Source organism: Oncorhynchus tshawytscha, linkage group LG07 (assembly GCF_018296145.1).
Source record: "Oncorhynchus tshawytscha isolate Ot180627B linkage group LG07, Otsh_v2.0, whole genome shotgun sequence".
Lineage (NCBI taxonomy): Eukaryota > Metazoa > Chordata > Actinopteri > Salmoniformes > Salmonidae > Oncorhynchus > Oncorhynchus tshawytscha.
In genome coordinates, this window is record NC_056435.1 from 48,587,590 (window position 1) to 48,612,579 (window position 24,990).

The 24,990-nt window shown below is 40.3% G+C and overlaps 1 protein-coding gene across 50 annotated transcripts in view; it reads right to left on the bottom strand.

Moving 5' to 3' along the window:
- Window positions 1-1,397: 1,397 nt before the first annotated feature.
- The window catches only part of LOC112254687 (gastrula zinc finger protein XlCGF58.1), a 38,542-nt gene continuing 14,949 nt past the window's right edge, over window positions 1,398-24,990 (bottom strand). For 3 of the 50 annotated variants that reach the window (XM_042324513.1, XM_042324511.1, XM_042324512.1), the window contains 19 exons: window positions 23,422-23,505; window positions 22,766-22,849; window positions 22,107-22,190; window positions 21,703-21,786; window positions 21,044-21,127; window positions 18,184-18,267; window positions 17,726-17,809; window positions 16,885-16,968; window positions 15,820-15,903; window positions 15,175-15,258; window positions 14,905-14,988; window positions 14,507-14,590; window positions 13,643-13,726; window positions 11,800-11,883; window positions 9,512-9,595; window positions 7,509-7,592; window positions 6,529-6,612; window positions 5,941-6,059; window positions 1,398-4,228 (listed from right to left, as the gene is read on the bottom strand). In XM_042324513.1, coding sequence (XP_042180447.1) covers window positions 4,055-4,228; window positions 5,941-6,059; window positions 6,529-6,612; window positions 7,509-7,592; window positions 9,512-9,595; window positions 11,800-11,883; window positions 13,643-13,726; window positions 14,507-14,590; window positions 14,905-14,988; window positions 15,175-15,258; window positions 15,820-15,903; window positions 16,885-16,968; window positions 17,726-17,809; window positions 18,184-18,267; window positions 21,044-21,127; window positions 21,703-21,786; window positions 22,107-22,190; window positions 22,766-22,849; window positions 23,422-23,505 — 1,721 coding nt within the window. In that variant the 3' untranslated portion in view covers window positions 1,398-4,054. The remainder of the gene's footprint in view (window positions 4,229-5,940; window positions 6,060-6,528; window positions 6,613-7,508; window positions 7,593-9,511; window positions 9,596-11,799; window positions 11,884-13,642; window positions 13,727-14,506; window positions 14,591-14,904; window positions 14,989-15,174; window positions 15,259-15,819; window positions 15,904-16,884; window positions 16,969-17,725; window positions 17,810-18,183; window positions 18,268-21,043; window positions 21,128-21,702; window positions 21,787-22,106; window positions 22,191-22,765; window positions 22,850-23,421; window positions 23,506-24,990) is intronic. The other 47 variants (XM_042324552.1, XM_042324551.1, XM_042324546.1 and 44 more) reach the window with 43 other exon arrangements.

The window sequence follows — 24,990 nt, forward strand, 5'->3', positions numbered from 1 at the left end:
GTGCTCTTCACAGATGAAAGCAGGTTCACACTGAGCACATGTGACAGACGTGAGAGTCTGGAGATGACGTGGAAAACATTATGCTGCCTGCAACATCATCCAGCATGACCGGTTTGGCGGTGGGTCAGTCATGGTGTGGGGTGGCATTTCTTTGGGAGGCCGCACAGCCCTCCATGTGCTCGCCAGAGTTAGCCTGACTGCCATTAGGTACAGAGATGAGATCCTCAGACCCCTTGTGAGACCATATGCTGGTGCGGTTGGCCCTGGGTTCCTCCTATTGCAAGACAATGCTAGACCTCATGTGGCTGGAGTGTGTCAGCAGTTCCTGCAAGAGGAAGGCATTGATGCTATGGACTGGCCCGCCCGTTCCCCAGACCTGAATCCAATTGAGCACATCATGTCTCGCTCCATCCACCAATGCCACGTTGTACCACAGGCTGTCCAGGAGTTGGCGGATGCTTTAGTTCAGGTCTGGGAGGAGATCCCTCTGGAGACCATCCGCCACCTCATCAGGAGCATGCCCAGGCGTTGTAGGGAGGTCATACAGGCACATGGAGGCCACACACACTACTGAGCCTCATTTTGACTTGTTTTAAGGACATTACATCAAAGTTGGATCAGCCTGTAGTGTGGTTTTCCACTTTAATTTTGAGTGTGACTCCAAATTCAGACCTCCATGGGTTGATACATTTGATTTCCATTGATCATTTTTGTGATTTGGTTGTCAGCACATTCAACTATGTAAAGAAAAAAGTATTTAAGAAGAATATTTCATTCATTCAGATCGTGTTATTTTAGTGTTCCCTTTATTTATATATATCAGTCCCAATAATGAGTATGTAGCTTAGCAATGTTTCAATAAACCTTCAAAGAACATACATTCTAGCCAGGTAATGGTGTGATATTAGCCTGGTCCCAGATCAGTTCGTGCTCATTGTCAAGACAAATGTGTTTGGCACGACAATGAGAATTTGGCATGATAGTTTAGACTGGTACTCTTGATTATCAGGAATCTACAATATGACACTGACTAGCCTTTCTGTACACATCTCATATTTCCTCTCAACTTTGGTACCCTCTTGAGGACTCATGGCGTAATTGTGATAACGTACAGGAACTCAAGTCCTTTTGTTCAACCGACCTAGAATACCTCAAACGAATGCTGACTGTTTTATCTCCCAAGACAATTTTCTTCGGTTCTAGTCACAGCTATGTATATCCCCCCTCAAGCCGATACCGCGACGGCCCTCAAAGAACATCACTTTCACAAGCATTTCGCTACACGCGCAATAACATCTGCTAAACACGTCTGTGACCAATACAATTTGATATATTCATATCACTGATTATCCCCCCAGACAAGGCTGTTGGCGTAAACAGAGGAAACAAAACTCAAGTCTTTTATAAAGTATTTTATTTCAGCATAATGGTAGGAAGCCTCTCCCCTTACAATTAAAACTAATTGGATCACAAGGGTACATATTAGTTTCCCCATTTTTACAATAATCAAATGTAACATTTTTTTAAGAAGTTATTTTTATGCACGTATTTTGCTTAGACAAAATAATAATCAATATAAGATCCTATCTTAACTGAGGACCATAATTCTGCATGCAAGACTAATAAAGACAAAGAAAATACTAACTTGTGATAGCTAATGTAGATGCTGTTGCTTACCTAATATTTCTATCAATATAATTCACTACAAATAGAAGGGGATGTGTATAAAAACAGTCATTTTCTTGAGGGACTACCACCTCTAATCTTGAAATTACTAAAACGCCCTGGTCTCTCAACACAGTACTGATCCAAATGGTTCTGCCATCTTTGTCAAGTTGAGTAGTAAGAGGCTCTGTTTAAAGACTAAAATCTAGAACAGTTTTGAATTTTTCAAATCCATATTTCATGTTTTTTACTTTTGTTTTTATCACTCCAGTGTTTATATTATCAGAAAAAAAGGTCCTTGAAACATTACCAGAATCGTCAAATACAGTAGAGCAGAGAGCAAGGAGCTCTTCTCTAACCGCATCATCCTTTACCTGACCCTTGGAAGAAAATAAACCTCACTGTATTAAATGATCAGACTCAAAAGATTCTATTGCATTTTCATCATGAGATTAAGAACAATACTTAAAAGGACAGAACTGAGAGGGCTTTAACAGTTAATGGCAACCAACCTTGCCCTGTGGCCTCACTAGTGGGTAGTGGTGGTTACAGGTGGCATCCTTTCCACATTTCTTGGGGCAAGGGGTTGCCAAATCATACCGTAAGCTGCAGTTTCTTAACCCTGGTACTAGAATACCCCTGTTTTAATCACGCAGGCATTTTAAAAACAGTTAAATATCTTAACTACTGCAGACTGTACATCGCAACATCTCTGGAATATACATTTGGCATTACTAAATAAACAAAAGTACATTGGTTTCACTAACAGTAGTAGCCTGGCGACATTGAGAATCATTCAATTCAATGACTCGGTTTAAGTGAAGTCCAGCACACACTGGTCCTCAGTACCAGGTCTCAGAGATCCCTAAACTGCTCTACAAGCCCACAGACAGGCTGCTGTGGAACACCACCAATAGGAATACTGTTTAACCAGGACAAGAGTAGATAGACATTAATGAAAGCATCTCTGTGCTCTGTAGCCATTACACTTGGAGGGGGTAAACCACAGACATGTTCAAAAGTTCAGTACAGGTTACAGTCATTCATTACAATATAATTTTACACTACAATGATTATTTAAGAGAGATCTTATTCGAGTTAAGGCTAACCCCCGAAAGAACATGACAGAAATCCTTTATACACACCTACCCCAATCTCAGTTAAAGGCATTTGTTAGTGTGTAGCAAAGTGTTCATTTAACTATGAGAAAAAGAATCTGTATGGCCTTTAGCTGGCCAAAGCACTGCCTGACAAATTGAAGTTAGCACTATTAGCATCTCACTGGAATTGTCAAACTCCCCTCACGTAATCATTCAGGAACCCAGGGTTAAATTATTACCAATAATAACCAGCACTATATCAATTCTCAACGAACAGATGAAGGAATATTTGCCTATGCCTTATAGTGCCATTGTAGTAAGCAGTGTTCTATAAGGGTGACAGCTTTGGAAAAACATACCCAGCTTTTAAAAAGGCAGTGGCGCATCCTTATAATCGTATCTGAAAATGATAATTAAACCATGAACTAAAAAAAACAAAAGGCAAATTAAACAAATAACATAAGCACGCTCTAAGGCCACAAGACTGTGTATACCTCCTGCTATGCTCTCAACATGAGGATCTGTACAAACAAAGTAATGGAACTTGCTGAAGCTGCCATCTTGTGCCGTTGTTTTCCACGTACATCGTTATAAGAACTGACTGTAAAAGAGAGCCTGCGACCTGCTCCCATAGACCTCTGTACATACACCGTTAAAGGGTGTAATGTAACTTGCTAACGCTATCATCATGTCTGTTCCACTTCCTGAGTCATCAGCAACTTTATCCAACAAGAACCACAATATCCTCTGACCTGACCCTTCACTTCTGACCTGTTAGGACATCCTCCACTTGCCTATATCGTCCTAAAATCAAACTTTATGGAACCCCTTTTTAGTTTTAGTTCTGACACCTGTACCATTGTCTGACAACTCTTTTTTTCTTTCACAAACTACATTTTCTACAAACGTCCTGTGTTGTTTGTTATATAGATATATATATATCCCACTTCATCATTGTTATGGTGTAACAAACATTAACACCCACCCCCTCTACCAGAGAGTACCACCAACAGCACAAACAATACATCTAAATAATAATAAAAAAACAACTTTTAAAAAATAGATTAAGTACAAAATAGACCAGCGATTATCGAAGGAAACTCGCTCTCAAAAGAAGACAAAAACATCTGTCCCGCTGTCATAGTAACCTCAGGACCCGAGATGAAGGATCAGTCTTTGCCAGAGTGTGGCGCCACTGAGTGCAGGGTTGAGTGAGACTAGGTGGCCTGTCCTGTCTCTGGGAGATGGTGTGTGTGTATGGAGGGAGGGAGGATGGGAGGGAATGTCAGTCAGACAGCCAGTCGACCAGGGGGTGGGTGAAGGGGGCTCCAGGTGGGTGGAGCGGGTGGGGGCTCCTGGGAGTAAGGACGGGGCTCGCAGCACGGCTGGTTCTCCACCTTGGCCACACCACGGCCCTGGCACAGCCGCCGATGTCGCAGCAGCCGGTCCGTCCGCGAGAAGTTCTACAACACATACATGGAGGATTTATGCAGCATTCATTTAAACAGATGAGTGTGTACACATGCCCAATAAAATTAAGCCCATTGTGTCCATTTGGTCAATGGGCTTTTCTGGTGCATGTGGGTCAAATCCAATATTATACAACAGGTGTAGACCTTACCGTAAAATGCTTACTTACAAGCCCTTAACTTTATTTTCTTAGAACTGCATTGTAGGTTAAGAAAATAGACGAAATAAAGTAATAAAATAACAATGAGGCTATATACAAGGGGCACCAGTACCGAGTCAATGTGCGGGGGTACAGGTTAGTCAAGGTAATTTGTACATGTAGGTAGGGGTAAAGTGCCTACACAGATAATAAACAGCGAGCAGCAACAGTGTAAAAACAAAGGGGGTCAATTTGTAAATAGTCTGGGTGGCCATTTGATTAGCTGTTCAGGAGTCTTATGGCTTGGGGGTAGACACTGTTATGAAGCCTTTTGGACCTAGATTTGGCACTCTGGGTACCGCTTGCCGTGCGGTAGCTATGAGTCTATGACTAGGATGACTGGAGCGATAATTTTTTGGGCCTTCCTCTGACACTGCCTAGTATATAGGTCCTGGATGGCAGGAAGCTTCGCCCCAGTGATATACCGGGCCGTACGCACTACCCTCTGTAGCGCCTTGCAGTCGAATCCCGAGCAGTTGCCATACCAGGCAGTGATGCAACCGGTCAGGATGCTCTCGATGGTGCAGCTGTAGAACTGGGGATCTGGGGACCCATGCCAAATATTTTCAGTCTCGAGGGGGAAAAGGCGTTGTCGTGCTCTCGTCACAACGGTCTTGGTGTGGTTGGACCATGATAGTTTGTTGGCGATGTGGACAGCAAGGAACTTGAAACTCTCGACCCGCTCCACTACAGCCCTGTGAAGGGGGATGTGTTCGGCACTCCTTTTCCTGTAGTCCACGATCATCTCCTTTGTCTTGCTCACGTTGAGGGAGAGTGTGCTGTCCTGGCACTGCAATGTCTTGAACGCTGAGCTGTAGTCAATGAACAGCATTTTCAGATAGGTGGTCCTTTTGTCCAGGTGGGAAAAGGAAGTGTGAAGTGCGATTGAGATTGCGTCATCTGTGGATCTGTTGGGGCGGTATGTGAATTGGAGTGGGTCTAGGGTTTCCGGGATGATGGTGTTGATGTGAGCCATGACCAACCTTTCAAAGCACTTCATGGCTACCAATGTGACTGCATGTCAGAGTATGTGCATACATTCTCTTACCTGCGGGCACAGCTCATAAGGAGAAGACTTATTTTTAATGTGGGCAGGCAACGTATGTTGGTATATCCGTGTGTGTGTGCATGACCAATGCAGTACATTCTCTTATGTGCTGGCACTGCTCACCCTAAAAAATAAAATTCTAACCTGGTAGAGCATGTCTTTGCTACGTGTCTATCAGCGTGTACATGTGCCTCTGTGACACCATTCTCCAATGTGCGGTCACTGCTCACCCTGCGGCAGATGTTTTGTAACGTAAGAGGGCATAACGCTCTCTCCTTGCTTCGTGAGCATGTCTGGGTGTGTATGTGTTCCTCAGTACCAGCACGCAACGCACGTTCTTCTACGTGTTGGCACTGCTCACACAGATGGCATCTCTCCAATGCAGGTGTGTATATGTACGTGCCTGGGTATGTGTGTGCCTCTTTCTCTGTGCCTCGTCTGTGTCAAAGTTATTTTACCTGCTGGCATCGCTCACATTGATAAGGCTTCTCTCCGCTGTGGACACGCTTGTGTCTCTCCAGATGGTAACGCTGGATAAACCTCATGTCACACATGTCACAAGCAAACGGCTTCTCCCCTAAAAGAGCACACAAACAGATTCATCACATCAAATCCACAGAGTCCAACCACAAACTGTATATGATTTACTCTTAAAAGTCTACTGGTTACAATAACCAATCTACAAATGTTTGTTAATGTGATGGGATACTGTTTCTTTAGATCTTCTGACATCAAAACTAAGACAAACTACTGAATATGAGCCAGTTTCTGGACAGGAATTAAGGATAAGAAACTAAACTTGTGGTAACATTTTAAGATGTCTTGTCATCAACTCATTATGTGTAGATAAAAGTGGAAACTGATATTTGTTTTTGCTTTTTAAATCAAACCAACTCGATGCCCCTGAAAAGTTTTGATAGTTTGAGGCTGGTTCAACAGCTCATCAAATGACATGACAATCCAAACTCGAGTTTGTTGTGATCGTATATTTGTTTTGGTTAAAATAGCCTTTATTGGGGATAAGGGTACAGTAAATGGGGGCATACCCGTATGAGTGTGGCTGTGTCTCTCCAGGTGGTTACGCTGAATAAACCTCATGTCACACATGGAACAAGCATACGGCTTCACCCCTACACACACAGAGCAATGCATTAGCTCTCACTCCAAAGAGTACAACACAAAAATCAAGTTAGCACTACAAATACTATTGTGAGATAATTGTTTGCTACCATAAGCATGTAACAATTACAGTAAGAGTGCTTTACGTGTCATATCACGATGTGGACCCTGAAGATGGGGGCTGTTGATCACAAGGATGAGAAGACGTGGCAATCTGACTTGTTTATTAAGCTCTAATGAACACTACTTTTTTTCATCATAAAACACTACTAGCTAATTAACAACAATCAACACACGCAATTGTGAACTAATTGTGAACTAAGCACCGAATAAAACTAAGCAAAATCTGTAATTGTGTGTCAAAGCCTTCGCAGAACGTATAATCCCACTGCAAAAATAACTAGCTAAAATAATCATTAGACAATGTAAAAAATAGTTGTAGTTTCAAATTTTAACTAAATTCTTCACTAAAATGATTATAGCAATAGCTATTTAGCTGCAGACAATGTCTCACAACAAGCTTACAATATGATATCGTTTTACTTATGGAAGTGCTTGGCCAATTCATGTTTGGAATAGCAGGAAATAGATTGTTATAGATTTATTGTTCAAATAAATGTTTTTATTATCTCAACATCCACATGATCGCTAAATTAGCTGAAGATCTTTAGGGGTCTAGCTTTAAACAATACAAAAATGGAACTTGTACTAGAATGTATTACAAATATTAATTTGTGTTGCTGCAGTATTTTAAACTTAAAATCAACAATTTACTAATTTATCACTACAAAACTATGTAGATGAGAAATTTTTATTTTCTAGCAGTCCTTCATTACGTGTGTGAAAATACATTACGAACATCCTTTACTAGCTTGTATGTGTGATAGGTACGGTGAGCGGACTGTACCCGTATGAGTGAGGCAGTGTCTTGTCAGGTGGTAGCGCTGAACAAACCTCATGTCACACATGGTGCAAGCGTAAGGTTTCACACCTAAATGCACAAAGCATTGAGATATTATTTTCGTGCCTTGCACCATTTTAAGTCCAATAGGAAGTTTAAGTACAGTATATCCATTTACGCTAAACTGATTTTTACCACTAATTTCAATTCATGCAATGACTTACAGGGGATTCAGGTGGAAGAATCAGGGAGATGTTTTCTCCAAATATTTTTTAAAATGTATTTATCAATGCTTTAGTCCACAACCACAACACATCACATGAGCTGATGATGTAATCTAATAGTAAAATTACCCCTTCTCATCCAAACTTATGGAAATTCTGGACTTTTTTGGATATTAAACCTAACAATATATATTTCACCTATATTTCTTTGTGCATGATGACTATCATATACAGTACCAGTCAAAAGTTTGGACACCTACTCATTCAATGTTCTTTCTTTATTTATAAAATTTTCTACAAACTACGAAATAACATATGGAATCATGTGTTAAATCAAAATACATTTTATAGTTGAGATTCTTCAAAGTAGCCACCCTTTGCCTTGACAGCTTTGAGCACTATTGGCATTCTCTCAACCAGCTTCACCTGGAATGCTTTTCCAACAGTCTTGAAGGAGTTCCCACATATGCTGAGCACTTGTTGGCTGCTTTTCCTTCCCTCTGCAGTCCAACTCATCTCAAACCATCTCAATTCAGTTGAGGTCAGCTGATTGTGGAGGCCAGGTCATCTGACGCAACACTCCATCACTCTCCTCCTTGGTCAAATAGCCCTTATACAGCCTGGAGGTGTGTTGGGTCATTGTCCTGTTGAAAAACAAATAATAGTCCCACTAAGCGCAGACCAGATGGGATGGCGCATCGCTGCAGAATGCTGTGGTAGTCATGCTGGTTAATTGTGCCTCGAATTCGAAATAAATCAGTGTCACCAGCAAAGCACTATCACACCAGCTCCTCCATGCCTCATAGTGGGAACCAGACATGCGGCGGTCATCTGTTCACCTACTCTGCATCTCATAAAGGCATGGTGGTTGGAACCAAACATTTCAAATGTGGACTCATCAGACCAAAGGACAGTTTTTCAACAGTTCTAATGTCCATTGCTCATGTTTCTTGGCCCAAGCAAGTCTTTACTTCTTATTGGTGTCCTTTAGTAGTGGTTTCTTTGCAGCAATTTGGCCTGATTCACACAGTCTCCTCTGAACAGTTGATGTTGAGATGTGTCTATTACTAGAACTCTGTGAAGCATTTATTTGGGCAGCAATTTGAGGCTAGTAACTCTAATGAACTTATCCTCCAACAGCAGAGGTAACTCTGGGTCTTCCATTCCTGTGACGGTCCTCATGAGAGCCAGTTTCATCATAGTGCTTGATGGTTCTTGCGACGGCACTTTCAAAGGTCTTTTTCCGGATTGACTGACCATGTCTTAAAGTAATGGAGTGTCATTTCTCTTTGCTTAATTGAACTGTTCTTGTCAAACTATGGACTTGGTCTTTTACCAAATGGGTCCATCTTCTGTATACCACCCCTACCTTGTCACAACACATCTGATTGCCTCAAACACATTAAGGAAAGAAATTCCACAAATTAACTTTTAACAAGGCACGTCTGTTAATTGAAATGCATTCCAGGTGACTAACTCATGAAGCTGATTGAGAGAATGCCAAGAGTGTACAAAGCTGTCATCAAGGCAAAGGGTGGCTACAGTGAAGAATCTCAAAATATATTTTGATTTGTTTAACACTTTTTGGTTACTACATGATTCCATATGTGTTATTTCAGTTTTGATGACTTCACTATTATTACACAATGTAGAAAATAGTAAAAATAAAGAAAAACCCTGGAATGAGTAGGTGCGACTGTTCCTGTACATCCTGCTAACCCTATAAGCAAGGCTTGAGGTGTGGCCTGATCTTGGGTACAGTGGGTACGGTGAGCGGACCCCTACCCAAATGAGTGAGGCTGTGTCTTGAGAGGTGGTATCGCTGGTAAAATCTCTTGTCACACATGGTGCAACCATATGGCTTCACCCCTATACACACAAGGGCATCAATACGTTACTTTGTGCCTCTTGTTAGTCTTCCACTAAGTTTTCCATAAAGTTCAGACAAATACAGCACAACAGACAATATACACCAAGTGCTGTCATCAACATTCTGCCTTCACACAACAGGACTGGTGTTGACAACTTTGTGGGATAAGAAACCAGCTATTGTTAGCAGCACAATGTTACAAAAATTGTAGATAAAGTAGACAATTGATTTCCATGATAACTTCAAAACACACATTTGTAAGGCATGTGATCATCATCAGCACAGTGAGTGTGTACGCTGCTGTTCTGACTAGGCCAAATCACTGCAGGAAAGTCACTTCCTTTTTGAAAACTAACAGGTAAAATAATCCTTAAATAATGCTGAATTTACCTTAGCCACTTTTAGGGGGGAAAATGAGAAGGGGGACTGAAAGATCTAATGACTAGTGCAACATTGCCAAGTTGGAAATACGGAGCAGGAGAAGGTGTTTTCAGAATGCAGACATCTTTAACCCTTTCTGCAGATTCCAATAACTGTCATTTCACTAATACACCATAAACTGTCTGGATTTAAAATACACATACAATTTTGAAAGACATCACTACAACTGGGAGTTAATCCAATTTGAAACTTATTGAGGCATGACGTCCTGTGTTTTCAGTGATCATTTTTTGGACAATTAAGTTTCATGCATTTTTTTTAACCGCTTATATCCACCACACATCTCATCAAATGTAATCTGGTAGTAAAACTAGCCTTTTCAAATCCTTAAGTGAAATTATATTATTAACGTTTTGGGGGATCAAACCTAAAATGTAGAGAATATATTTCACCTATATTGCATTCAGAAAGTATTCACACACCTTGACTTCCTCCAAATTTGGATGTGTTACAGCCTGAATTTAAAATGTATGTGTTATGACAAGCCTAAATAAGTTCAGGAGTAAAAATGTGCTTCTCTCTGTACCCCACACATACAGATAATTGTAAGGCCCCTCAGTCGAGCGGTGAATTTCAAACAACCGCAAAAGACCAGGGAGGTTTTCCAATGCCTCGTAAAGAAGGGCAGCTACTGGTAGATAGATATATATATATCAATAAATAAATAATATACAATGGACCCAGTCACTACAAAAATACAGGCGTCCTTCCTAACGACGCTGCCGGAGTGTAAGGAAACCGCTCAGGGAATTCACCATGAGGCCAATGGTGACTTAAACAGTTACGGAGTTTAATGGCAGTGATAGGAGAAAACTGAGGATGGATCAACATTGTACAAATCTAATTGACAGAGTGAAAAGGAAGCCAGTACAGAATAAAAAATACTTTAAAAAATGCTTCCTGTTTGCAACAAGGCACTAAAGTAATAGTGCAAAAAATATAGCAAAGCAATTTACTTTTTGTCCTGAATACAAAGTGTTGCTTGGGGCAAATCCAATACATATTACTGAGTTCCCCTCTCCATATTTTCAATCATAGTGGTGGCTGCATCATGTTATGGTTATGCTTGTAATAGTTAAGGAATGGGGAGTTTTTTTAGGATAGAAAAGAAACAGAATGGAGCTAAGCACAGGCAAAATCCTAGAGGTAAACCAGACACTGAGCGATGAATTCACCTTTCAGCAGGACAATAACCTAAAACAAGGCCAAATCTACACTGGTGCTGCTTACAAAGAAGACAGTGAATGGCAGAGGTACATTTTTGACTTAAATCTACTTGAAAAATCTATGGCAAGACCTGAAAATGATTGTCTAGAAATTATCAACAACAAATTTGACAGAGCTAGAATAATTTTTTAAAGCAATGGACAAATTTGCACAATCCAGGTGTGTAAAGCTCAGACTTACCCAGAAAGACTCACAGCTGTAATCACTGCCAAAGGTGCTTCTACAAAATATTGACTCAGGGGTGTGAATACTTACGTAAATTAGATACCTGTATTTTATTTTGAATAAATCTGCAAACATGTTTTAACTTGTTATTATGGGGTATTGCGTGTAGATAGGCAAGAAAATCTAGAAATCCATTTTGAATTTAGGCTGTTACACAAAATGTGGAATAATTCAAGGTGTATGAACACTGTGAAGGCACTGAATACATTCCTTTGAGCATGACTAGCATATAAATTCTGCCAACCCTGTATACTGGGGTTCAGGTGTAGCCTGATCTTGGGTAAGGTGGGTACGGTGAGCGGACCCCTACCCAAATGAGTGAGGCTGTGTCTTGCCAGGAGGTAACGCTGGTAAAACCGCTTGTCACACATGGTGCAACCGTATGGCTTCACCCCTATACACACACACAAGAATATCAATACATTACTGTAATGCCTCACACTCCATATTGAAATCTTCCAATATTAGGTTTACCATAAACATCAGGCACAATAACAGCTGGACTGACAATATGCACTAAGTGCTGTTATTATCAACATTCTGCCTTCACGCAACAGGGCCGGTGTTGCCAACTTTTTTTGGGGAAAAAAGCTATTGTCTACACATTGTCAATAGAAGTTGTTAGATTACACACATTTTCAAGGCATGTGATCATTACATAGCCTGTCGCAAATTTCTGAAAATTCTTGAGACAAACGCTCGAGAATGCTTTAAATAATTGCTGAATTCGTCCTGACTCCTAGTCACTTTCAGGGGTCCAAAATGTTGCTAGATCTAGCGACTAGTGTAAAGTGGCCAAGTTGGCAATACTGAGCAGGATTGGGTGTTTTCAGATTGTAGACATCTTTAACCGTTTCTGCAGTTTCCAATAACAATTATTATAACTGTCTGTCTTGAAAATAAAAACATGTTTGGAAGACATCTCCACAACTAAGTTTTTAATCTTATTGATGCATGAGTTAAGGAGTGGTCAATGTACTTGTTTTTTTTTGCCAATTTCTTGGTAATACATTTTGCACACATCCCATGAGCTGATGTCATCTGGTGGTAATATTAGCTTCATTCTCAAGGGTAATTACATATCAAACATAACTTACAAAATATTATATATTCACCAAAACATTTCTTTGTGCATGACTAGCGTATAAATCCTGCCAACCCTGTATACTAGGGTTTGTGTGTCCTGATCTTTAAGGGATGGTTCACCCAAATTGCAAAAATTACATTGGTTTCCGTACCCTGTAAGCGGTCTATGGACAAGGTACATCAGCAATCCATGCTTAGGTTTTATTTCCCTGGCACGGTTTCCAAATGCTAATAGTGTTTGTTTCTTTTTTAAATATAAAATGTATTTTTTGACACCTTTTTCTCCCCAACTTCGTGATATCCAATTTGTAGTTACAGTTTTGTCCTATCGCTGCAACTACCATACAGACGACTCAGGAGAGGCGAAGGTCGAGAGCCATATGCGTTCCCTGAAACATGTCCCTGCCAAGCCGCACTGCTTCTTGACACTGCTCACTTAACCCGGAAGCCAGCCGCACCAATGTGTTGGAGGAAACGCTGTACAACTGGCGACCCTGTCAGCGTGCATGTGCCTGGCCCGCCACAGGAGCCCCTAGAGCACGATGGGACAAGGACATCCCGGCCAGCCAAACCATCCCCTAACCCAGACAACGCTGGGCCAATTGGGCGCCGCTTCATGGGTCTCCCAGTCGCAACACATCCCGGGATCGAACCCGGATCTGTAGTAAAGCCTCAAGCACTGCAGTGCCTTAGACCGCTGCGCCACTCGGGAGGCACGAAAAATGCTACTATTTATAGCACAAATCCCATTCAAGTCATGGTACCGATATTAGCATTTTCCGCACATGTCCAAATCATCTAAGTGTCAAAAATGTACTGTGCAGCTCAGTCACGTCGATGATTTGAACATGCCTGAAAATGATATCGGTACCATGATTTGAATGTGATTTGTGCCACAATTGCTAAAACTCCAGTATTTGGACACAGTGCCAGGGAATCTAAACCAAAGCATGTACTGCTGTCATACCTTGTCCGTAGACCGCTTACAGGGTAAGGAAACCAATGTAATTTTTTAATTTGGGTGAACTATCCCTTTAATGACAGAAGTACAGTGAGCAGAACCATACCCATATGTGTGACGCTGTGTCTCGCCAGGTGGTGGCGCTGATAAAACCTCTTGTCACACATGGTGCAACCATACGGCTTCACTCCTATACACAAAGAATGTTTTATTATTTTTCTGTTTCACACTCCATCCTTCAAAGACGTGTGAATCTATTGAACAGCATGTGTATGAGTTTATACTTGATTGATTGTTTATTAATCACTGTTGTAAACCTATGCAATTATAACAGAGGATTAACACTGAAAATGTCATTACACCGCCACTTCGATAACTCGCGGTGGTCATTGGAGTCGAACAAAGCACACATTTTTTTTGTTTTACGTGGGAATTGGGGTTGAGCAAAAAACGTAATCTGTACAGAACTCACTTTTAAAATGGTAGAAAATATAGGGCTTTCCATCCACTGGGTTCAGAATGTAAACATGAACTTGTCATCAAGTGTGATTTCTCTCATACCTAAAACACCACTTGACACGGAATTACAAGAGAGCTAATAATAAGCAGTGTTATCAACGTGCTGCTTTCACGCAGCAGAATGGACCCGTTTTTGGATGGTAGAATTACTTTAACTACTTCTTGTTAAGGTTACAAGAAAAAAAGTATGATAACACCTGCTCAATTTAAATAGTCTCGGGTTGAAAATAGAAGACAATTTGGAAGAGATCCGAATCCACATGCTATTGAGGTGCGAGTTATCGAACAGTCGGTGTAGTTGTTTTTCCCAAAATAGCAAAACACATCACATGAGCTGATGACATCATCTGGTAGTAATATAAGCCCTTGTCCTTAGAAGAAATGGAATTATGGACGTTTTGAATATCAAACCTAACATGCAAACATTTCACCAATAGCCTTAATGACATACCCATGTGAGTGACGCTGTGTCTCGCCAGGTGGTGGCGCTGAAAAAACCTCTTGTCACACATGGTGCAAGCGTACGGTTTCACCCCTATACACACAGAACAATACATTACTTTGGTTCTCAGAATTAATCCACTGAAGTCTTCCAATATTATGTGTATTCAGTTAAACTAAATGAATTGTTTATAAGCCACTGCTGTCCATACAAACTTATGGAAAATTGTGTTTTTCATATCCAACCTATCCGCAAATAATAATAATAATAAATATATATATATATATATATATATTATCTATACATTTCTTTGTGCATGACTAGCATATAAATCCTGCCAACCCTGTATACTAGGATTCAGGTGTACCCTGATCTTAAAGACATGGGTACGGTGAGCGGACCCATACCCATATGAGTGATGCTGTGTCTCCGCAGGTGGTGGCGCTGAAAAAACCTCTTGTCACACATGGTGCAAGCGAACGGCTTCACCCCTATACACACAGAACAGCATTATGTTAATGCTGCACTCTCCATCGATTGAAGTGTTCCATATTAAGTTCAGGTATATACCAGATCTTCTGAGCTTTTGGGGGGGGTCTGGTGCTTTGAGAATATGTATACTAAGGTTCAGGTGTAGCCTGATCTTAATGATGTGGGTACGGTGAGCGGACCCATACCCATATGAGTGATGCTGTGTCTCCGCAGGCGGTGGCGCTCAAAAAACCTCTTGTCACACATGGTGCAAGCGTACGGCTTCACCCCTACACACACACACACACACACACACACACACAGATTATTTTGTGTCTCACTGTCCATCGATTAAAGTCTTCCAATATTAAGTTCAGGCATATACATTTATACTACATCGATTTCATATAAAAAATAAATCACTGATGTCGTTAACGTTCAGGGTATTCACCCTGAGGAATCTAAATACTCCACCACCTCAATAGTGTGTGTTTTTTAAATTTTATTTTTATCAAAAAGGTGTTGACAAGGTGCAAGAATTAAGGGTGGCCAATAAAATGTAGAATGTAAGAAATTGATGACAAGTTTGATCTTTTACCATTAACTTCACACCAAATACAGTAGGATAAAAAAATGTACCTAGCTCTGTTATTGTTATCAACGTGCTAATTTCAAGCAGAAGGATTGAGTGTTTTTAAAGGTGTTTTTGAGATGCAAGAAAACCAATTATGGTAACACTTGCTTAATTCAAATATTATTGAGTTAAAGTGTTTAAACCTCGCCAACTATGTATACTCGGGTTCAGGTGTACCCTGATCTTAAAGACATGGGTACGGTGAGCGGACCCATACCCATATGAGTGATGCTGTGTCTCTGCAGGTGGTGGCGCTGAAAAAACCTCTTGTCACACATGGTGCAAGCGAACGGCTTCACCGCTGTACACACAGAAAATACAAAATGTCTTTATGTCTCACTTTCCATTGACTGAGGTCTTCCAAAATTAAGCTTAGGCATATACATTTATACTAAATAGATTTTGATAAACCACTGATGTCAATGGTGGTGTGTTTGACTGGTCCTCAGAATCTCGTATTTCCCAGTTGGTGAAGTCATCGTTATGACATGAGTGCGTTCAAGTGCTATTTTAGTTGGCACTCACAATTTTTCAACCAATGAGATTTAAGCTTAATGGCGAAGAACCAATGTTGCTAGCTTGCTTACATTGACAATGTGTCAAGCTAGCTACATTGTAAATGGCTTTGTTTTACATTTTACATTTTTTTTATATTTTGGTCCAAAACAAAACATTTGGGGCCCAAGTTTCCCCCCTCTAACAATTTGGAATGTCCTTCAAGTGGTTATTTCAGAGTCCGGGCCTCATATTTTGGGATTTCCAACAGCACTCGAACGCACCATAACTTCCAGGGTATTCACCCTGAAGAATACGATTTCACTACCACCTCAATAGCTTGCATTTTTGGGGTCTATCAAAAAAGTAAGGTGCGCAAATTAAGGACGGCCAATTAAACATAATTCGATTAGGATGAGACAATTTTACAAGGCGTCCATCCACGGAGCTGAGAATGTAAGAAATTGCACTTGGATGATGAGAAGTTCATGATCTAATACCATAAACTACACCACATTCAGTACCATCAACAATTTATCAATAGTGCAACATTCTTATCAACATGCTGCTTTCAAACAGCAGAATTTAAGGTTTTCAGTTGGTAGCCCCCCTTAACATCCCTAGAACCATGATTTATCCAACAATCTAAAATGTTATTTCATCATAAACAAATTCTTGGCCATCCTTGATTCACGCAGTAGCTAGCATATAGGCTAAACCCTTCCAACTCTGTATACTAGGGTTCAGGTGTGGATTAATGACATGGGTACGGTGAAGGGACCCATACCCATATGAGTGACGCTGTGTCTCCGCAGGTGGTCTCGCTGGAAAAACCTCTTGTCACACATGGTGCAAGCGTACGGCTTCACCCCTATACACACAGAACATTATTATTTTATGCCGCACTTCATAAATTGAAGTGTTCCAATATTAAGTTCAGGCATATACATTATCATAAATTGATAGCTTATAAAACCCTGATGTTGATCCATGCGATGACTTCCTTGCTATTCATCCTGAAGAATCCGATTACACTACCAACTCAAAAGCTTGCGGTTTTGGGAGTTAATCAAAAAGGTGTTGGTATAGTGAGCAAATTTTGGATTGGCCAATAAAACATAATTCATTTATGATGAACCACAATTTACAAGGCGTCCATCCAGACTTCAGAATGAAGGAAATTGCACTTAATGATACAGTAGATGAACTGATGACATTATCTGCTGGTAGTTCAAAGCTTTTTTAAAGCGCTCAATTTACAAAGTTGCAAAAAGAAAGTGGTTTTAGTGGCAGTTTATGACCTAGTGCTACTGGGAACTTCGCAAGTACAACATAGCAATGATGCAATATTACAGTTTTCACCAAAGGAGTTCACTTGTAAAGGACTACAAATCACAATCATTATGTATAGAAATGCCCGTCTTTAGTCATCACTACTCCAGCATGTCTTGAAAATTAAATATATTGTACTTTTTATTTAATCTTTAACTAATTTATCATAAATACCTGATCAAATCAACTGCTATTTTTGCAAAGTCTTACATCTTTATTGAACGTGTGCCTGTGACATTTTTACTAACATCCTATACTAGCTTGTATGTGTGATAGGTACGGTGAGCGGACTGTACCCGTATGTTTGAGGCTGTGTCTTGTCAGGTGGTAGCGCTGAACAAACCTCATGTTACACAGGGTGCAAGCGTAAGGTTTCACACCTAAACCCACAGAGCATCAATACATCATTTCAGAGCCTCGAATTTTAGGTTTAGATATGAATATACTTGGAAGTTAAATTGATTGGTAGTTTACCACTATACTTGCCATAATATGCTCACGATTAACAAATCTTAAAAAATGTTTCCCCCAAATAAGTGAGATATTTTTAAATGTGTTTTTCAAAGCTTTTGTCCACAACACGAGCTGATGATGTCACCTGGTGGCAAACCTAACCATTCTCATCCTGAAATTGAATTATGGACTTTGATATCAAACCTGCAAATAAAATTGTGCTCATCTTTTTTTGTGCATAAAACCTGCAAACCCTATATACTAGGGTTCAATTACAGGGATTCAGTGAGCAGGTGCATACCCATATGAGTGAGGCTGTGTCTTGCCAGGTGGTAGCGCTGGAAGAACCTCTTGTCACACATGGTGCAACCAAATGGCTTCACCCCTATACACACAGAGCACCAACTTCAGTATAAAAAAATGTCAACTGCCAAAAATGATCGATCTTAACTTTACTGTAGCTCAATAAGCTTAGCAAAGTTTTGGTCTTGTTCACCAGACAAATTACTTTGACAGAAAATGTTGTTTCAGTGGTTGGTCAAAAAGGTGCAATCTACTAATCCAATTGGGACACGATTTCAGTGCCCAATGAGTAGGCCATATTGGGCCGTTTCCATGTTCAAAGGGTAATGCTAAGAAAGGTAGTGCCCTAATACACTGCAATAATACACCACAAAACAACTGTTGTAGCCTAAGCGTGGCTACTCGCTGCCAATGGTTTAGCTAATAACAATTGCAATTTCCGAGTCAGGTTAGAATTTTGGGTGAAAATACTGGTGGACAGATGGCTTCACGTCATGCTGTTCATATGAACATTAGATGTGAAAATTTTAGGCAGTTGGTACATATTTAAACATCACACACATTCACACAACCATGTGATTTTTGCCATGCTATTGTGACGTCTCAAACTCCTGAAGCCGTCCGACTCTCATGCTACAATCCTGAAATCCATCAAAGTAGGGCTGGGCGATATGGTCAAACTATCATATATTTTTCACATGACGGCATTTAAAGTTTTGAATAATAACAATTCTAAATGTTTTATGAGTACCTACACTGAACAAACCTATAAAACTCAACATGTAAAATGTTAAAATAAAATATGTACAAAAAGCTTATTTCTCCCGAATGTTGTGCACAAATTTGTTTACATCCCTGTTAGTGAGAATTTCAACTTTGCCAAGATAATCCATCCACCTGACAGGTGTGGCATATCAAGAAGCTGATTAAACAGCATAATCATAAACCAGGTGCACCTTGTGCTGGGGACAATAAAAGGCCATAGTAAATTGTGCAGTTGTCACAACACAATGCCAGACGTGTCAAGATAAGGGAGTGTGCAATTGGCATACTGACAGCAGGAATATCCACCAGGGAATTCAATGTTCATTTCTGTACCATAAGCCACCTCTAACGTTGTATTAGAGAATTTGGCAGTACGGCCAATGGCTTCACAACCGCAGACCACGTGTAACCATGCCAGCCCAGGACCTATACCTGGTTTCTTTACCTGCGGGATCTTCTGAGACCAGCCACCCAGACAGCTGGACAGTATTCGTCTGTAATAAAGCCCTTTTGTAGGGAAGAACTGGGCATGGCTCAGTTAGCTGCACCCCTCCCCAGTCATGTGAAATCCATAGATTAGGGCCTAATGAATTCATTTCAATTGACTGATTTCCTTATATGAATTCTAACTCAGTAAAATTGTTGTATGTTGTGTTTATATTTTTGTTCAGTATAGTTCATGACCCTAGGGTGAAAACGCATACGTGATTTCAATGGACTTTTCGCTATTCTTATTGTTTTATATGGTTGAATCGATTGCATTTTTGTTATAATTTCCACACTGTGCCATGCAGGGCTGCATGATATGGGCAAAAAAACAAAGCCTAGTTAATTGGTGAACTGTTGGAATGGAAATAGAATTAATGTTCTAATTATATAGTTAGACTATCGTGGACAGCAAATTGAATATATTGTTGTTTAACACTACAAAGACTGAATAAACCAGGGAGGAATTATTGAAAGGGTAGGAACCAAAGTACTAGTCAGTGTTTCCAGTTGACCCTAATTAGGTGTTACATTACATGTTATTTTCTTCAATCATGTAGCTTAGAAAACATATTCATGCTTTACCTTTTCCTCTCCGATTTAAAAAGATATAGGTTGTTCAAAACATGCTTATCTAGGCCTACACCAGCACTGGTACCATGCTGTATTAGATGGCTACATTTGTACTGACTCTTGGTACATTTAGTACGCTAGCTAGCCAGCTAACTAGCTATATTAGTATTAGCGGCTAACAAGATTTATTTTAGTCAAAACTTGCTATTTAACCATGCAGACTGCAGTACTGAGTTAACGGCAAGAAAGTGCTTGTGACTCACGTGGTCGAGCAGCTACCCTCTCGAGTGAGTGGGCAGAGCTTAGTGTGGAAAGTGTAGTGCAGCAGGAGGGAGAAAGACAAATAAAGTAGCAAAACGGTGGAAACGCGCTGGGAGTTGCGTATTACATTTAACAAACCAAACTTAGAAAAATAGTTATATTAGGTAAAGTAAAAACCCAAACAGGTCCGTGCATCAATACCGGTAATATAGTAAAATACGGTATACCGACCAGCCCTACATCAAAGATGGCTCCCATTGGACATTTTTTGAAAGACCGATGTTGCAGCCTAAAATTTTGGCTCTTAGCCAGACTCTAGCTCAACTCCAAGATGGGTTTTAAAGATTTTATATCAGACCTGGGGCTTGATTAAATGGGTTCATTTCACTAACAAGCCTAATTTCTAAACATGATATGATGCTGGTTAACTAATGATGTGCATTGATTTAAGGGTTGGAGAAGAATCCATCAGTCCTCTAAACTGGTTACCTTGGAAATCTTCTGCCTATGTGGAACAATATTCAACATCTTTCTCTCAGAAAGCCATGTTTCCTTTCAGAACAGGTTAAGCATAAATGCAGTCTAATTTCTAAATAAAATGCCTTTAACAATACAAATTCGAGTTTGATGCAGCCATATGTATCAATTAAATTCCATTTTACCCCAACATCACATGGGGGGCGACTCATTTAACCACAATGCAGTGGGGCTCATGCATGGCATCTGAGGCCAGATTGAAGCGAGAGGGAGGGATTCAAAGTGAGGTCACATACCCGTATGAGTGAGGCTGTGTCTCTCCAGTTGATAACGCTGAATAAACCTCATGTCGCACATGGAACAAGCATACGGCTTCACTCCTAAACACACAGAGCATACAAATATTAGCCATCTTTCTGTTGCAGTTTTATTCTATTCTATACATTTGCGTGCTCAATTTCCTGCTTTACAACTTAAATAGTATAAACAATCACATACAATGAAAAACCATACTTCGATAAAGAGTGTCCTTACCCTTAAGAGTACTAGCAATTACATTCCTCATATCATACAATGATTTTCTCTAAAGTTAAAAAACAATGTCATCTGGTGATAATCTCTCCCCTTGTTACAAATAGTCAATTATGAGGAACTTGGTTAGAGATCACTGACCAAAAAAATAATAATGAAACAATACATTCTTAATACATAATGACATCACTCTAATATTTGATAACATGGGGATTTTTCTTTATAGTGGACAGTAGTTTCCAACAAAGCCTCTTTATTTCATTCACTGAGATTGAGAAGGGTTTACCAACACAAGGACATTCAACAATGAATTTTCTGTCTAACTTAGTAGTCTAACCATACAACTATTCATAACTGAATAATTTTGAGTCAGCAGCTCCAGTAAAAAAGTACTGAGAGTAAGATGGTAAATGAGCACTCATACCCGTATGAGTGAGGCCGTGTCTCGCCAGGTGGTAACGCTGGAAGAACCTCATGTCACACATGGAACAAGCGTACGGCTTCACCCCTATACACACAGAGCACCAGTCAATACACCCCTATACACACACAGAGCACCAAACTTTAGAATAAATCTAAACCAAGAGTGTACCTGCACCAGTCATGTGAATATAGAAAGGCTTGTTTTAAGAACATGTGTTAACTGGGTTTGAATTGTGCCAGACACCAATATATGTATGAAAAAGTTGGAACTCAGTGGCCTAGTAAAGGTAGAGGCTTTAAAGTAGTGGCAGCGGTGCAACTTGTCCAAAGAACTTCTATAAACAACTTCTTGGTCTCCATCCGTAGCCAACATATGTGAGATGGGTATGGTGAGAGGACCCATACCCGTATGTTTGAGGCTGTGTCTTGCCAGGTGGTAACGCTGGAAGAACCTCATGTCACACATGGAACAAGCGTACGGCTTCACCCCTATACACACACAGAGCACCAGTCAATACACCCCTATACACACACAGAGCACCAGTCAATACACCCCTATACACACACAGAACACCAACTTTAGAAAAGTCTGCATCTTGCCCTTTGATAAACTAGAGTCCTTAACACACTCAAAGAAAGCCAGACATGCCAGAACATTGGCAGCAATTAAACGTCACAGCCATGCAAACTTGCACTGACATAAGTGTTCAACACAGTTGATTTCCATTCAAAATATTTAAATGGCTATTAAGTCACCTAAAACAAATCACGAGCATACCGCAGTCATTTCTGTATAGAAATATAGCTAATTAATGCACTCTCACTAAAGGGTTGCTTGGGCAATTTTCAACCATACTGCCAAGATACTAATCCAGTGAATCCAGAGATATTAACTGAAAGCCACAAATTGTTTAGCGGTTCTTAAACTTTAGTTTGTTGAGGCTACACGCCAGTGTATGCAAGAACATAAGAAACTTGTGAATTGGTGCAACATCAGTGTTTCCAGCCCATTGTAAAAAAATAAATATAAATAAATAAAAAGGGCATGGTGTGCGGACTCATACCCGTATGAGTGAGGCTGTGTCTCGCCAGGTGGTAACGCTGGAAGAACCTCATGTCACACATGTTGCAAGCGTATGGCTTCACCCCTATACACACAGAACATCAATATTTTAGCTAGCGGCCAACATCTTTTTTTAATTTTTTTAAATGCACCAAGTTGTCACTATGATGTCAAGCCTTGTAAGAGAATATACTTTTCTAGCATGATCATAGTATGATAATGGCTTTCAGCTACAGAACTCTATCTGAAGACACTTAATACAATTTGACAAATACATGGAGATTCATTTAAAATCATGGAGTATTGTACAAAGCGCCTGAGATTACCAAGATTTAAAAAAAATTATACCCAAACTTGAGTTTATGGTCATGTAAAGTACCAGTCAAAAATTTTGACCCACTTACTCATTCCAGGGTTTTTCTTTATTTCAACATTGTACAATAATAGTGAAGACATAAAAACTGAAATAACACACATGGAATCATGTAGTAACCAAAAAAGATTATTCTACAATTTAGAAAATACAAATAAGGAAAAACCTTGAATGTGTAGGGGTCCAAACTTTTGACTGGTACTGTATGTTAACTCACTTCATTGAGGAAACCTGGTTAGCACTACAATGTTACTCTATAAGGGCTATGGTGAGGGGGCGCCTACCCGTATGAGTGAGGCTGTGTCTCGCCAGGTGGTAACGTTGGAAGAATCTCATGTCACACATGTTGCATGCATACGGCTTCACCCCTATACACACACACACGCAGAGTATCAATATATTAGCTAGTGCTCTTATTATATAAAGTGGAACACATACCAATTCCCTAATCCCAAACTACGAGCATACATTTCATTAAAATGTAAGGACTGATTAGGTATATTACTAGAGGTGTAAATGTTTGTTGCTATAGAGAGCAATTACTTCCCGATTAAGTCTTAACCTTTGTTTGTCTCCAATCAAGCATGCATTTAAGGTAAAAACAAAATGTTATTATGCCCAATCAAGCTCAATTAACAAAAGCCAAAGGTCAATTTGGGTTCAATAGCAACAAATGTCAGGATTCTACCACAAAAACGTTAGCTATAAATTAGGCAGTTAACGCTCACATCAAAATAAGCTATTTGGCTAAGAACTTGTTTTTATCTACAAAACTTAGAAAATAGTCATCAGCCACATTCTGTACCAACTTCAAGCCATTATCAATTACATTTGAGCTACCTAGCCATGAACAACTACCAGTAAATCATGTACAAGGATTAGACATCGAGAGAGAGTGAGAGACCATTCCCTCTGTGGGCAAGAGACAGACTTTTTCCGCATAAGTCTAATAGTTTCAAACATTTTAAGTGTCAGAATGGTCAAATACATATCACTATATAGTATGTCTGCATTTCCACCCACATTACATGGCCAAAAGTATGTGGAAACCTGCTTGTCGAACATCTCATTCCAAAATCATGGGCATTTATATATAGAGTTCCTCCCCCTTTGCTGCTATAACAGCCTCCACTCCTCTGGGAAGGATTTCCACTAGATGTTGGAACTTAGGAAGCAAGTCCCCGCAGCATTCAGCCGCAATAGCATTAGTGAGGTCGGCATGGATGTTGGGCGATTAAGCCTGGCTTGCAGTCCGCGTTCCAATTCATCCCAAAGGTGTTCGATGGGGTTGAGGGCAGGGCTCTGTGCAGGCCAGTCAAGTTCTTCCACATCGATCTCAACAAACCATTTCTGTATGGACCTCACTTTTTGCATGGTGGCATTGCCACAAAGTTGGAAGCACAGAATCGTCTAGAATGTCATTGTATGAGGTAGCATTAAGATTTCCTTTCACTGGAACTAAGGGGCCTAGCCCGAACCATGAAAAACAGCCCCAGACCATTATTCCTCCTCCACCAAACTTTACAGTTGGCACTATGCAGTCGGGTAGGTCACCTTCTCCTGGCATCCGCCAAACCCAGATTCGTCTGTCGGACTGTCAGATGGTGAAGAGTGATTCATCACTCCTGAGAAGGTGTTTCCACTGCTCCAGAGTCCAATGGCGGTGAGATTTACACCACATTAGCCGACACTTGGCATTGCGTATGTTGATCTTAGGCTTGTGTGCAGCTGCTTGGTGATGGAAACCCATTTAATGAAGCTCCCAACTAACAGTTCTTGTGCGGATGTTGCTTCCAGAGGCAGTTTGGAACTCGATAGTGAGTGTTGCAACTAAGGACAGACGATTGTTGCAC